Raw genomic sequence first — 16,819 nt, 5'->3', positions numbered from 1 at the left:
AGTCATCATAAATGAAAAGCCATCCAGTGTCATATACAGAGCACTAGATACATTTTTGTGGGGCTTACCAGTTCTGCGAAGAATACCAAAAAAGAAATGCTACATTTTCTAACTATCCATCATTTTAACTTCAAAACGATGAAATGCTTTCAAACACTATCTAGGATTGATTTGTATTTTTCATGTCTAAGATAATTCAGGAAAAAAGAGTCCAGGAAGAGCTGCCGTGTCATGCACGTAGGGACTGTTAGGCGTATCATGCAGAGAAAGAGCACTCCACACAAGAAATAACCTTACCCAGCAAATTCTCCACCCTGGGCTTGTGCCTGGCCTGCAATTGCATCCATGATAGCATCTTGGGAATACATGCTGATTGGGGTGTTATACTGGGCGTGAATTATAGTAGCCTTGCCGCCTAGGCCTTTCACCTCAATGGGTTTGTGTGTAGACAGGGCAGAGTCCTTCAGGACATTGGGGTTGAAACGGTCCGTGAGCTCCGAGCTGGGTTATGCAGGAGTGAGGTTCGACAGGGAAGGGAGGGGAAGAAAGGAGAAAGGCGTGACAGTTAAGTGAGAGAAAAAGCACCAACAGAGGAGTGTGCATGTCTGTTCATGGCATCGCACCATAAAAGCTTCTGGTCAGAGGATAAGAGACAACGTAAGTAACAAGTAACAGTTAAAAACTGGCTGCGTTCATGGATGACATTTTTGTGCTGGCTCACAGATGTATAAAGAGAAAAAAGGTGAAACAGTTGTCATTGTATAAAAAAATCATGACAAATCCCTAAATATTTATGTGATACTTACATATATTAAAATTCTATTCTTACATGCATATATACATATAATTGTATACAAACTTATACACACACACATATATATGCACGTCCACAGACATACATACATACTGCAGAGAATTCCCAGTTTATTCACTGCATCCATTCATTCTTTCAGAAGGGTCTTACAAAGTGCTAGAAAGTGCAATGGGATGAACAGATGTCAGGTCCTCTGTTATTAATCATAGTGAAATTTAGTACTTGAGCCTTTTAATCTTCAAAGCTTTCCTCACAATGACTAAATTAATCTTCCCAAAATCTCTGTACAGCCAGCCATAAGTGTTGCTATAGCATCATAAATGCTCAGTCTCAGATCAAAATATCCTATATCGCAATCAATGGGACAACTGCATTTGAAAGAGTAGCCGCCATATTTTCCAGTGGCTCCGTTTATGAGGAAGGATTTTTATTTGAGAAATTGAGCCATGAGCAAGTTACCTGACGCTCCCATTACAACCGAACAAGTCAGTTTAACATCAGATTTCAGCTAAAGAGCACCTGGCTTCCTTGTAGCGCCTAGTTGTACATTGTTCTAGTCCTAGAGTTAGGACCGAGTGTTGCCTGGAGTTTCAACGAGCAAGCTAAACCTCAGCCGTCAGTCACTGAAGTAGCTGCTCTTCTCTAACCTATGGGAGATCAGATGAATCTCTAGTTTGCTGTTCCTGTCTTGCCAGCAGCAGGAGGATGCCAGCAGTATAGATTCCGTATGCTCACCAAACTGGGCAAAACTGAGAATTCGGTTCTTTGGGAAATAATCGATATTTCACAAATGTCTCATCTGGAACTGAGCCCAAAAGCTGGAAATGGATATATCCCCTGCCACAAAAGAAATTCTGAAAAATGTAATCCTGTTTCATTGGAACAACTTTCCTTTTCAGTCTAAAACCATTACACCATAAGTTCATCAGCTACTATTAAGTCTTTTGCTGAACTTTTTCATGTGACTGAACAACACGTCTCTGGTTGGCAAGGGAACACTAGTGTGCCTGTCTGCTGTGGGTTAGCCCCAGAGGATGAGTGTTAAAACCGAACCCTCAACCCGGCATGGAGGAAAAAGGAGAATGAAGTAAAGCTGGCAGCCATCTGACTTAATCTTCCAGAGATTATCAAAGGTGATGTGTCACCTCTGAACCCAGCCAGGGGATTCCATTATGTTTTCAGCCTTTTGTTTGGTGGGATGCCCTGACTGAAGATGGACAGTAAGAGAGATAGTCACACATCATTCAAAATACTTGATAGAACATTAACAGCCACATGCTCAAGGAACAGGGACATAAATATGCACATGCTATATTACAGCCACAGCCTTTAGTTACACACATCAACATTTTAAAGGAGGGAACCAGGAAGCTGCATTATGCATTCAAAAAGTTAAAATCATCTTTTTACGAAGACATTTACACATTTAAAATATCTCTCCATTAACTCTTCATCAACTATGACAATATTATTATTACACTGACATCATCTGTTGAAGGGTGATGTGCAGAGACATGCAGGTTGTTGTACTCTTGACTTTTCAGCATGCACATGCCTTACTTTAACAATGGTATTTCTTTTCTTTGTAATACCCTAAACAATCACACAGGTCCTCAAGATCTTGAATTTAACGTTCTCTTTCCCCCACACTGTTAGAAGTACTGAAGAGTCTAAACCCAAGATCTGAGAAGATTGTGTGAATGAAAAGACAGAGGTTAAATATGCCACTTTTAAAGAATAAAGTTCAAAGCAATTAGTTTCCACAATCAATAACAAAAATAAAAGCTAGTAATCTTAGAACAGCCTAAACTTCCCTAGCGGTAGCAGCAGTAGTGATTTAGGCTTTCACTTGTGCTATTTAAACAGTTTCAATGGCGTCTTTCAAGAGGTTTTAGTCACATTACCCATACCAAGGCAAAACTTCCACTGAAGTTAACAAGACTCCCATAAAAATAAGAGAAAAGGGTACAGATTTTCAACTGCAGAATTTTCTTTATAACTCTGGAAGTAAACAGAAGATATTAGTGCTTGCTGTGCTCTAGGACAAAGTGGCAGAGGTAAGATCCTAGAGACAGCTGGAGCACCTCTGCAAAACAAATGGGATTTTTCTACCAAGCTGGAAAAGGATCAGGAAAAATAAATCCCAAAGCAAGTAAGATTAAAAACACCTCTGTAATGTGACTTCTGCTTTCTAAGACAATTCTAACAGAATAATTATCAATGTAAATTGGCTAGAATTTCATCACTCCAAAGGAGTTACATCATTTGCATGACATCACACCCACACCTCATTAAAATCAACAGAGAATGCCAGATCAGTGTAAATTATATGCATTAAATATTACTTCAACTTTATGTATTCTACTACTTCTAACCTTCTCTTGTCAGTTTAAATTTGACATTTAACTAATATAATTATTTATTTTATGCTGAATTTAACCCAGTCTCTCCAGCAATTTCTGGACAATACTCAGTTCAGAGACAGAAAGTGGGAATTTAGAGACAATCCTCTGCCCTTATAAAACTAAAGGTCAAAGCTGAGGACTCTGTGAACTTTCCTAAATAAAGCAGACAATCACATTTTCAAATCAATAGCTGCTTCTTGTGTCATGGTTTAACCCCAGCTGGCAACAAATGGCACCATGCGGCTTAGTTGCTGGCTGGGGTTAAACCATGACGTCTTGTTTGGGCAATATGCTTATTAAGGTAAATTACTTTTTAGATCTTTTCCATATCAGTATCTCATACCAACCTAAATTTGAATTTTAGTGGAGTGGGACTTTGGAAGTTAATTTAATGTTGAGGCTAAAAATACATCACTAATAATACACCAAAAAAGGCTGAGATGAGGCTCCCCAAATCCTGAAGGCATGAAGACTACTTAAAGAGTTAGGAGGAATTAAACTCGGACTGTAGAGAAGAAAACATCTGAAAGCACTTAAAAGAACTGAGCAAGCTCAGATGCTAACTCCATTTGCAGCATTAGAACATCACCAAGAAATGCCGAACACATGGCGTGCTTAGAAAGAAGCACCACTGGACACCAGTGACAGCCCATGACGCTTGCCACACCAATAAGATTTTTTAAAAAATATTTCCACTTGCAAGCAGACACAGCAGGAACACAAGGGATCATGCTACCCCAGAAAACAAATCTTCGCACATACAGTGTAACACAAATACTCGGCACTACGTAGAAGTGATACTAACTTGGCATTGGTGTTGGTTATGACCTAAAAGAAGAGAAAGAGAACAAACAACATCAAAACCAACCAAACAGAAAAAGTCAATCGCTTTTAGAGTGCAAAGGGCAAAAGGCATTTACAAAAGCTTACTAAAGCTTTTTTCAGACCATCTACAAATAAGAACAAGAAGTAAATGTATGCCTGAAAACCCCAATGAGATTAAGAAAGGGAAAAATGTAGGGATTATAGTTGATCCACTAGGACTTAGTAGGGTACCATGGTATTTTGGCTGACCCTTGAACATGTGCATCCCTAAAAGTATTATTATCAAAGTGTATGGGGGGAGGGAGCGGAGGGAAGAAGGCAGCATTTGCAGAGTATATTCTCATCTGAAAATAGCAAATGAGTGGTAGAGATTATATTCTTCCCTCAGATACTAAACATTCAGGGATGAAGTCTGTTCTCCTCAGGCCGCCCTCAGAGTTGGTATTGCAAGATTGATTTTTTGGTCTTTTACATGCTGGAGAATATCCAAAGAATATATTGGTAGATGTTTTAAATCTAAAACTAAGGAAAACGCCTTTGTATTTAACAAACTATTGGCCTAAATCTGACTGTACCTATATTATGCCAACAGTGGTATAAGCCAATTAATTTCAGAATAGTCATTCCTAATTTATTCCATATGAAATGAAGCAAGTCCGTGCATTATGTGTTTTTTTGGATATCCATATCAGGATATTTTATTCCATCTGGTACATACACAGTACGAAAAAACATATGTTCATGCTACATCCCGCTTTGCTGCATAAACAAGAAGTGACAGTGGCTTGCACAGTAATTCCAAAGAAACACAATACAAAACTCAACGTAGGCCTTATGCGGGCCAAAGCTGGGAGCAATGAACAGATAGTGTGCTCAGACTGTAATATATTATTTGCTAATAACCCTTTCTGTTGGTTGCAGGAATAGCATTAATGGGCTATGACATTTATTTTAACTTAGCTTTTTCAAAGCTTAGAATACCCATACTTTGCTCTTATATTCTTGGGTGAAGAGTAATTAATCATATTTTGTGCAAAATAAAAAGGAATAGAGGCCAGGATCAGTTAATAAATATTTCTTCTTATTTAGCTGCACAGAATGCTGTTGACAGAACCGGGCACTGAACCTTCCAACTTGCTGCTGTAACATTTCTGGATCTGGGATTGATACAAAATACTGGACAGCAATGTTATACTGTTCGAGTGACATTCAAAGTGGATTTGTTGCCTTCTGCATTTGCCTTGCAGAACCTTTGATATTACTGCTTCTTTTTACATACAGTCCTTTCGCATTGGCTCATCCAGCTGCCGTTTTCACGATCAAAAACACGCTAATGAGCCAAAGCTGCAGTAAAGGCTTTGCACTTCTTCATTTCCATGGAAAAGCAATCACAGATCACCTTCTGCAGTTACTGTTCTTCAGACTCTTGGATTTGAGAATATTCTTTTAACTTTATAAACATTACATTAAGCCAAATATATCAGTCTGTTACAGGGACCAGTAGAGATATATTAGGAACAAGATGTAGCCTGTAAGCATATCAGTGATCCTATATCCATTTTAGGTACGTGCAGGACAGCTGGGTGCTCATTTACAACGAAACATAGCGTAATAGTATCATTTTCTGAAGTGGCCTCTGATGCCTGCTTTAATCCTCTAATCCAGGCCTCTGCCTTACCCATAAAATAATATTTTAAAGGCAGAACTGCTGTCCCTAAAATACCCCTTAATTAGAAGAACCACTTGTTTGCATATAAAAATATGTTCAAAGATAAAAATCATTATGTGTACACACTAAGAACAGCTCAACAGCCACGCATCTCAGTAAAGATTTTTTAGATGTGAAGAGGCTACTATAGCTTCCTTCAAAAAGAATAAAGCTTTACTTCTCCTTATGTTTAGCATGTGATGAGAAAATTCTCTCCAGTTCAGAACCACACATTGTTTTAGCTTGATTCTAAATACGGACATATATGAAACACCCAACTTGCTGCTCACAGAGGTCACACAGTAAGAAGCTAGTAACTTAAGCCACCTGGCACGTACTTGTGGGACAGGTATTTACTGCCCTTGACCTACAATGTGAAAAATAACTTACACTGGAATGAAAAAGAACCACATGTTACAAGCTCTGACTCACTCTTCGTATTTATTAATACTCCCCTTTCCAGAGCTTTCAGCACATCAAGTTCCACACTCTTAACAGGCCACTTCTATTTTTCACCCTGGGCCAGGGTGATAAAGCTTTAATGTAAAAGTGTATCAGAGAAACAGATGCTTTGTTATTCTTTGCAGATCAAGGAAATAATCTCAAAATTAATTTTAGCTTTCCGATAGGATTTTCCAAAGGATTTACATAAACCTCTAACAATTCCAGCAATTCACACAATTAAGTTTAAGTGATTTGGTGAAAAGGACACCAAATTGAAATATGAAATATATCTTTCAACCCCCAAACCTGAATTTTCTTATAGCTTTTACCATACTGTTAACTGCATGTTCATGAATGCATAATAAATTCACAATTTTGGAGCACCATAATTTCACAATCTTTATGCAGCATCTCATGTTGTACTATATGGCAAGAATGTCCACCACAAAGTCCAGAGCTGATTTTGCAGAGCTCACAGTGCTTTCCTTGTGCACTCTTTCACATATATCCACAATGAGATCGAGACTATCATGGATGAGACCAAGTCCCAAGGTAGTTACAGATTCCATGTTACTCTGCACAGAGTAGTAGGAAAGATGCCTCTCACTTCATGGATAACACTCAAGTGGGGGTGGGAATGACAGGATTATTGAACTCTGAATTTTCTCTACATGTAAACAGAGATGTACAATTCTCTAAATCTCAGAGGAATTACCTGAAAAGACACATGTACTTAGTAGCTCTGGGCTTTTTCATCTTTTCAGATTGTTCCTGGGCTGCAGGATAAAAGCTGAATTTTTTTATCAGAACATTTAGATGATTTCTCATAAATTTTCTTATTTGTTCATCAGTGCTACTGATATTACAGGCAGATAGACAGCAATTCCGTAAAATTTTGTTCAAACTAAAAAAAAAACCAACCAACTCAGATGTTGTTCTAAGGTAGAACCTTGCTTTGTAATTCAGTGCACTGCCACAGACAGTACATACAAAGGAGATATAAAACATGGAAAAGCAGCAGAGTGAAGACAGTGAGGTGTTTTCTGCAGGTACACCTTTTTTGCACCCCAACAATCACTGACATATTATGTAGTCACATCACAATGCCCTCTGGAATCAATAGAATGGTTCACATTGACTTCGGTGAGTGATGGATGCCGCTCTGTTGTAATTTTGATAACGAAGAAACAGCCAGAATGCTGAGCCATCCAAAATACAGCCCCTTCACCCTCACCCTTGCAGATGTTAAGGAGGCTTGTGAAGATAGTGGGAGAAAGATAGTGAGATATACTCCCAGGAAACTCTGCATATTGAAATAAGACAAGGATTAGTTTTCCCCAAGAAAACTGTATATTAAGAGAGAAGCATTCTGAGGTTTATTTTGCTGATCTTGCTTACTAACTGAAATTATTTTCTTTTAAACACTAATTGCCTTTCTTAATTATCCAGTATGAGAAGGGAGGATAGGATTTTTTCAGATAAGTTAATTAGGGTTGTTAATGCTGAGTGCTCAAGAGAGTTACAATGAATCATCTAAACCGCTTGAATCATCTAGAACATGTATATATGCTCTTTTGTAAGGATAAAATATCCTTACTTTGCTACAACTTAAAAACTCTTGGTTTTGCTCTTGCAGAGAGCTTCTGCAATGGGATATAAAGTACTTGGAAATATGCATTTGCTATCAAACCTCGAGTGGATTGTCTCCATTTTCTGTTTTTCCTCATATAGCCAAGTCCCTAGTGTCGAAAGTATACTTTTTCCCATATTCATAATAAGAAATTTATCTTCATTTTAAACAAACACAAATAAACAAATTAGAGATTTGTTTGCAAATTAATACATGAAGGCAGAAAAATTAGGAAAACCTGTTCCTCGTTGCTTTTTCTCATGTATTGTAGTCCAAGCGCCTCACTTCACGAACCTACTAATAAAACAGTTGATCTGCAACACAGTAACACTGAAAGCCTTGACAGCATGGGATCAAACTATCTGGGTAGTATCTAGAGATCGTGCCTTGTTACATACAACTTAAGAGCAAAGCTAATGGATGTGAGACAGACAATGTTCAAACCAAAGGATTCAAAATATTGCAGTTTTGAGTCATTTTGCATAGGAAAGCCAATACATTAAGGCAGGAATTATAGCGGGACACTCCAGTAGACTAGCATGTCAGATTTGCTGGTCAAAGCAATTTCTCTTTAGGAAAGTACCAAAGATCAGATCTGTTTCGTAGCAGATCTGTTTCACCATCACTGTAATGGCCGACAGTGATACTTGGTTCTATGAGACCACATGCATTAGTTTAAATCGCTAAATGCCAGAACCCTGAGATGATCACAGTTACGTCAGTCACAGTGCTCCTCCTCATGCTCTGGTGACTATTGCCAACCCATATTGCAATTCAGATACCAAAGACCAAGAGTTATTCTGTAACTGTTACATGTTTTGGGGGGTACTGGAAAATTTAGTGCTTGTTCCAGACCTTAATCATGATTATCAGACAAATGCACAATAGGGTAGGTTCTATTACATTAATTTTTCAGCAAATTCATTATTTATTGAAATATTAAATATTTTACCATGTTACCTACCCTCTAGGAAGTCCACCTTCCGAAGCCCTTCGGTTGAGACTTAATTTATGCATCTCAGCCATTTCCCTTAGAGTCTCTGCTGAGTAAAGGCCAATAGGGTTGTTATACTGCCTTGCAGGGCTCAGCTGGTGTAAAGGACTATTGCCATCAGTCAATACAGGGCTTAGTTTTGAACCTAGATTACTCTTTGCAGGTGAAATGTCAGGAGTCACAGACTGAGAGGACATGGAAGATCTAACTGTGGTAGTCTTTAAGTAGGAAGAGCTATTTGAAAAGCTGATCTCTTGCTTGTTGAGGTAGCCTGAAAACGTTCCATTGGTTGCTAAAATACTACCCATAGGCCCAGCCGCCGTGTTAGTTAGAGGACTGAAGGTTGTTCTGTTGCCATTGATTTCCCAAGCAGGTTCCTGTAGTAGCAAACATGCAGGCCAAGAAAAGAAAAAAAGAAAAGAGCAATCATAGAACACATGCAAAAATAACATATCTGCAATTATTGCTTTCTAAACATATTGATAAACTTGCAATAAATAGATTGGGGCCAAAGCATCCAACCTTTCAGGGAAGATTTTCAACAAAGAAATGCATTGTTTCAAAATAAGGCAAGCAAAACATACTCAGGCATTTTTTTACTGGGTTTTAGTTGAAATCAACAAATAAAGCTTAACATTAAAAGAGCATTTGCTACTAGTCAACCTCATAGCAATGATTTTATATAAAGACAACACTGTCCATTAATTTCTAGGATAATTGAGAAATCTTAAAAAAATGTCTTGAGGTCAGAATCATTTGAGATAATATACAAACATAAAAGTCAATGCCATTATTATAAAAATATAATGATTCTAAACCACACCATTCTATTTTCCATGAGTACACTTAAAGTTATTGAAGCCCACACATTGCATTGCTTTCATAGGCTCTGGTTCATGCTAATTAGGCCATGCAGCATGGTTAGCAGATAGACCAACAGGACTCGAGAACAGGTACTGCTCAACAGATAGGTTGCTTCTATGCCGAACATTTCTGCATAATTTCCACTTGCAGGAACGTGTCCCTGAGTATGTAGATGAAGAGTGTATGATCCTACAGTCATGTCCCAGATAATATTCCTAACTAGGCAGCAGGATGTATTGTCCTGGTCAAAGTCACAGGAATCTTTCCTACAATAGCTATACCCATAGCAGTCTGTGCTGGTGCTCAGATTAGAAACCTTCTACCAAAACCTCATCCTGGAAAAATGCAGTAGTATGCTTCAGTTTCATAAAGGATTTGCTATTAATGCAGCTTAGTGAAACCAAAATAAAAGGTAATATCAAAGAAGAAAAATACTGCTTTTTCAGCAACACAATGCAGGAAATAAGTTGTCGCATAAGTTCTGAGGAAGTTTCATGTAAAACTTCTGTGCTCATGTTGCCTAAAACAACCTGTCACTGCTTCAAGCTCATTCTGGTCCAACACTATCTAAATCCCTAGGATTGGAGGGTACTCAGCTCTTCGCAGGAAGCACAGAGCACCCTTAGGGTTAAAGTGCCTCATTTCCTTCCAGCTACCGGCAGTGTGTAGTGACGACAGCTCTATACTTTTTGGAAGTCTGTCCATACTGCAGGTAGGCAATTTTATCAAAGAGGAATACAAACTTCACTTTCAGGATGGCATTTCATACCTTTACTCTCAGTTTTCTTATTCTTTAACTTCTAAAGGCTCAGGGACTGGAACATGAATAGCAAGATTCTAATATTGATTATTTTTAACATCTCCTTAATGGTTGCCTTTTGAACCTAGCATCCTGAGTGCTGGAACTCATAATTTAGTTTTTTTCTGGAACTGAAAACTTACATGTTTTAAAGTAATGAATTATATAGTTTCAAAAGCTGTTTTATTCTTCACTTATGTTTGTCTGTAATTATGTTCTTTGGATAAAAAAAATCTATAGTTGAGGTACCCAACAAACTATTTGAATTCTTGGCAATTTACAGATTTCTCTAGAGCCATAATATCAATTTGTAGTTTATCTCAGAAGCTCCTGGCTCCAGCCTAACTTGGGCTACATTGCTTTTGCTACAGGAGAAGGATCACTTCAACCCCTCCCTCTGGACCTAGATACGCTGCAGCCATAACTGGTACCCAAATGCCGTGACGCTGACAGTTAAGAGGCCCGCCAGTAATGCTGGCAGCATGCTGCAGTCCAGCTCTGGGGGACAGGGACAGGCAGGGGACATTATCGTGAAGAAGGGATGGAGCCCACAATCTGCCCTCAATGAAAGCCACTACAAGAGCAGCTGGTGGCCTGCAGTGACATTTTGCCTCATTTGGGCTGGCACTGCTTCAGTTGCCATCTTTAACATCTTACATGCATCTCGCCCGTAGCCTTGCATGAAACATAGGCCTGAGAAAAATTTGGCCTCTGATTTTCTACTTTTGCTAGTATTGGTTATCATTAATGTCATTTACTGATTTTGATACTAATGTTCACTAGAAAGATAAATATTTCATATTCTCCTCTTGGATTTTTCTGTATTGCATATTTAAGTTTAGGGAGATTACATTTGAAAAAATCAAGATAATATGGCCTGATTCATTGAAATTAATTGCAAAAAAAGCCCTAAAGGTCTAAGGACATAATTAATCATAACATTAAATACATTTAAGATGCTTTGAATCAAAAACGTAAGGCAGATAAAATGAACTGAGAACATTTTTCTTAGTAATAAACAGGAAGAGACTTTAGCTGGCATTAATAGCTGCCTGAGGCTGTAAAAATAGATAATCCTAAAAGCGTTTTTCAGACTATGTCTTTTTAAATAAATACATTTGAATTACATACTTCAGTCATTATACCCCGACACAGAAAACAGCAACCAACCAACCTTTAAGTGGCCTACTGCAAGCTTCCAAGTATCATTAAACAAACAGAAAACATCTCTAAAAATGTGTTATAAAAAAGGCACAAACGCACAAGACCATGTTCATAAATTAAGTCACCACTTGTGCAAATGAGTTTTACATGCTAGCAAAGAGGGACAAAACAAATGTTAAAAAAAATACAGAGGCAATAGAGAAGAAAAAGGATATGCCGGAGTTATATTTGTTTGTTACTCTGAAAACGCTGTGGCTTTTATCCAAGTTAACTGTGGGTTTCCTTTCTAAACCCCATAAAAAAAGGACATGCAAGGAGATCTGATTATAAAGTATCAATTTCAACTGCTAATGAGAGAAATGCCAGATATTTTGTTAATCCTAATGCATTTTCATAGTTTTGGTGTTACTGGACACTAACACTAGGCAAAGGGAAAATTATAGGACTGCCATAAAAATGACGGTTGATGATTTTGCTCACCTTTATGACATGAATGGAATTTTGGTTTCACTCCTCAAACAACTTCTAGCTGGAATACCAGCATGCTGGTAACTCAACACTAGAATTCCCAGGAACCCAGCAGTGCCAGGTTAGCATTCTCCATTTTGAGTTAATATTCATGGTAGTTTTAAGGTAGTTGTTTTCCCTGCGTTCGGGGGGAAAGGGATGAAACAGGAAGTGTCTAAGAGAGCAGCTGTATAACTACTTCTAACGAATTACTGCCCAATAATCAGCTTACTTAGCTCTTTCCTTTTGTGATTGACAAAGAATCTCTCATTCAGTTTATTCCTGGTAGGATATTTTAGAATTTGTTTTCTCCAGTTCAGTGGCAAAAACAGATCAATGCAGCATTTCTGAAACCATTTTTGAATGTGAAGGTCAAATTTCTAATACTGAGCAGCAGCACGGCTTTTAGGATTACATCACATGAAACGCAGCCAACAGTAACAAACGTTCCCCTGTTTCCCATCTCTCTCATCCCATTCTGTTTCAGTCCCTGTGGCTGGAAAAGCAAGCTAACATTTCAATCCATGCAAGTCTGATGCTACCCTTCAGCTGACCAGAAGAGGAGGCTCTGACACTGAGCAATGGGCTGCTTCTCTCGAGAAAGGTGCTGTGATCCTGCAGCAGTCCCTTTCTACGAGGCGAAAACTGCGTTTTAATTTCCCAATGTAATGTCAGTGAGTGAACCTAAAACTGATAAATGTAGAGGAGTCTCAAACATTTGGGAGTAGAACGAAGCTATGAATCAGCTCAATTTCCATTCTGAAATATTATTATTCTTTTCTTTATAAGTATTTAATTTCTATGAAGGCAAATACTCCTTCTTATGTATCAGAGAAGTGAGAAACAAATTTATATTGGAAGACACAATACCAGTTTTTCAGGTCCTCTTCCTTTGACAGCCCATGTTCTATTTTTCTATTGCTCTGACCGAACAGTCGTTATTCACCGTTTGCACTTCTGGGAGAACAATTTTAATGCTATACTAATGAATTTGACCTCCCAAGATACAGTTGTTGCTTTAAACTTTTTATAGAAAGGAGGAAATGGAGGCACCACAGCATTAAATGACTCTGCTCAAAGACATCCAACAAATAGCTTTTGGCTCAGCCAGCTCTTCCATCCTATGCTTTACTTAAAAAGTCAATCATCTCTTCATCTATTTTCTCTTAGCCACATAGGTTCCCAAATTTGGCAGGAAACAAGTCATAAGCATTACGAGATCCTCACTGGGACTCTGAAATAAGTGTGTTCGGTACTGTTTTACAGTTTTACAGTTACTGTTTTACAGGACAACACATAGTCATATTATTAAAATTAAAGAGGCTGTCTTAATACCTTTATGCCAAGGGACAAACGTTAAAGCTATGCTTAGCCTTAAAGCTTCAGCTTGAACATTTTGAACTGCACTGAGCTGAATCTTCACCTGCGTTGTGCCGCCCTGAAAAGCCGCAGGAACTCACTGACTGATGATGGCTTCGTTTCAGTCCTTGCATTCATGCTTACTCTTCTTGTTATTTGAATGCTTTCAGCATTAGTTATGCCCTTTCTTCCAGCTATGCCACACTGTGCAAAAGACTTGACTAAATCAAAGAGATTTGACTAAACTAAATGAAAACTGTTTCAAGTTTGAGATTAATGTCAGATATAGAAACAGTGAAACTGCAAATCAGTCAAACTTATTTCCAATAATAGTCCTACAGTTCAGTTCATGCCATACTTATGGTTGCAGAACCCGTATCATCCATAACATTGATCAGCTCAGCAAAATTTCTATCATGGTGAAGAACTCTGGGGTTTTTATACCTTCCTTACATCTTTGTAAAGGATGTATGTTTATTTTTCTAAAACACAAAAAACCATGGCCATAGCATTCAAAGAAGAAATACATGCTTGAAAATTAGTGGAAGCTGCAATCAGATCAGCAATAATGTACAAGAGAATATGGTTTAAAATAGACACTGAACTTGCACGTGCAGATTTTTTAGCTAACATTGCCATGCCTTAACCTTGACTCAGAGAAAGGTGAGAAAAACTTCTCTCGATGTTTGAGGGCAATACTGTCGTGACTGTCTTGTAATGTAGTTTTTTGCTGTTTTTTGAAATACAATTGAATTCATTTCATGTGAACCATCACAGTCTAAACACTGTCAAGCAGTGATGTGGAGGTGACAGCTTCCACGTATGTGTCACGGAATTCTTCCTTTCTACAGTGATATTGTTACTAGAAATAATAAAAGGACAAGCAAAGAAACCTTGATTTTTAAAGTATATTTACTGTAACATACGTTATTGCAACACCCCCATACCACTGTTTATATCAGTAAAGACTTTTTATTCTGGATTTTGAGATTTCTCCAATGGTTCAATGCCTTCATTCAATGCCAAACCACCCTCAGAGAAGAGTTTTTCTTCAATTAAAAATTACTGTTGTCTACTACTGTATATTAGTGACACAAACGTCACTCCTCTTGACCTGCAAAGGGCCCCCCACTCCAGCACTCTACTGCTACCTCTTCCCTCTGGGCCAAAGACCCTACACCTAAGAAGACCTTTCTGAATACTGTTAGATACCTTGTTTCCCACCATACCTTCTCCTAGATGCCACCCTTTTCCTCCAGAAAGGTTCCAGTAAATCTCTTTTCCAGCTGCAAGTACTGCCTGTAGCCCATTCAGAATAGGCTGCCTCCAACAGCTCCTGTAAACTTTCCTAAGCACCTTTGCACAGAATGCTCAAGTGTGAGACAACATGCTCCTGAAAAAGGGTTGAGTCCTTTGATCCTCATCTCTCTCTGAAGGGTTAAAATAGGAAGTGTAAAGTGACTTTATAGCTTTCACGCCAAAGGCACTTTTAGGACTTTTAAAAAAAACTACAGTGTGTGGAGTTAACTTCTCTATAGGGTAGATAGTTAAGGGAGAAAAATGTTTTGGGTAGTAAACAGCTTTGAATACCTATGGCAGTAATTTTAAAATTGACACTTGCCAGGGAAGAAATGCACCTAATACAGAGTCATGAAAATCTGATGTGGTGGAAGAAGGAAAATTTGTCATACCTGCACAGATGCTACTGAGGGTCCCAAAAGATAGTTGTCAGACTTGTGTTGGTGAATAACTCTGAAGAGGCATGTCTACTTGCTGCCTTGAAAACTAATAGCATTCTGTGTAGTTCTTGAGGGAAAGTAAGTACTCTCTCCCCCTTCCTATCCCTGTTACTTTGCCAGTGCAGTCCAACACCAGTCTAACTAAAAGAATGATCCATTGTTTTTGTACTAGCAATTTCACAGTACTGTTTGGTGACTCTTCCAATAACTTTCTCCAAGATAACTTTTATAAAATCGTGATATAAGCAGAAACAACTCTAAGCAAGATAAATTCTTAATTTCATCTTCCCTTGCCAAAAAGTTTACAAGATCCGGAGCGAAATAACATTATTTCTGTATCAACTAGTAAATGGCCAGACAGCTTCATTTCAAATTTGATAAAATAAAATTGAATCAAATTATTCTCCCCAAGTGCATTCTCTTCTGTTAGTTTGAACATATTTGTAGCGGTTACAGGGATGATGTTACCTTCTGAGCTCTGAATTTGGAAAGCACGGTGTTTATAAAAATTACTTAAAATTGATCTGTGGAAGTCAGAACTGCCAAAAACAGTAGAACACCACCTAATTCCCCATGTATTTTCATCTTCAGTGTTTCTTATTTATACTACGTACTAGGGATGAAACTGGCACTCAAAGAAGGGGTAAAGTTGCAGCAATGGAGATTTTTACCTCCTCTCCATTTATCTAACTAAATGCGTCAGCAATACAAATGTCCTATCCAGTGCTTGAGCCTAAGGATATATACCATCTTTCAAGTATCCTTGCTCCTCAGTGCCTCCAAAGATACAGATGAGTTGCCAGGTACAGTCAATGAATGCTATTTATTCTAATATGAACAGTTATTTTATGGAAGATGACAAGCTTTGACAACAGAAACCAAGCCATCCATTTCCTCTGCCACTTGCTGTTATTCATTAAATTGACTTATCCTCTTTATTTTTTATTCTTATGTCTTTTGAATAGTGTGACAAGAATGCAGTAAGATGCAAGCTTTCAAATGCCCTAATGTCCTCTTTCCAAATCAGTGTCTTTTCAGTTGTAGTTAGGATTTGGATACACTGAGGCACAGTCTAATGGTTTTTCGCCAAGAATCTACAACAGCAAATGTATATTTTGAGAAGCTTTGGTAGCCTCTTGCAGCCTAGATGAAAACAAACTGCTGAGAATGTGTTAGACCAGATCACATCAGGGGATAGCTGGATGCTTTGGTTCTGCTAATCAGAAATTAGCAAAATACAAGTCACTAATACATAGCATTGTGGCAGTTTTGCTGCCTGTGCATTCATTCAATATTTACTTAATTAGGATAGGCAAAAGCTATTTCCTGTAGTAAATGTTTACCTTCACTGCAGTAGATAAAAATGGTATTAACTTTGGCTGAGGAGAAATGTGTCACATACCTTCTGGTGGGGAATTACAGCCCTGGCAGTGTCAATTCTGGGCGCTGTGGTTGAAACTGGCACTGGACGTTTAGATCTGGGGACCCCCCCATAAAAAAAAAAAAGAAAAAAAGATTAGCAATCTGGACTCCTATTTTTCAGTTCTAATTTCATGCAAAAATGCTG

The 16,819-nt window shown here is 38.2% G+C and overlaps 1 protein-coding gene across 2 annotated transcripts in view; it reads right to left on the bottom strand.

Moving 5' to 3' along the window:
• LDB3 (LIM domain binding 3) overlaps positions 1-16,819 on the bottom strand; it is an 81,437-nt gene that overhangs the window by 12,338 nt on the left and 52,280 nt on the right. The window contains exons 4-6 of one of the 2 annotated variants that reach the window (XM_009586417.1): positions 16,655-16,730; positions 4,025-4,047; positions 298-501 (exon numbers count right to left, since the gene is read on the bottom strand). In XM_009586417.1, coding sequence (XP_009584712.1) covers positions 298-501; positions 4,025-4,047; positions 16,655-16,730 — 303 coding nt within the window. Of the gene's footprint in view, positions 1-297; positions 502-4,024; positions 4,048-8,790; positions 9,198-16,654; positions 16,731-16,819 lie in introns of both variants that reach the window. The other variant, XM_009586416.1, reaches the window with a different exon arrangement.

This window comes from Fulmarus glacialis, unplaced genomic scaffold (assembly GCF_000690835.1).
Source record: "Fulmarus glacialis isolate BGI_N327 unplaced genomic scaffold, ASM69083v1 scaffold6481, whole genome shotgun sequence".
Taxonomy (NCBI): domain Eukaryota; kingdom Metazoa; phylum Chordata; class Aves; order Procellariiformes; family Procellariidae; genus Fulmarus; species Fulmarus glacialis.
This window is presented reverse-complemented; position numbering and strand designations above follow the sequence as displayed.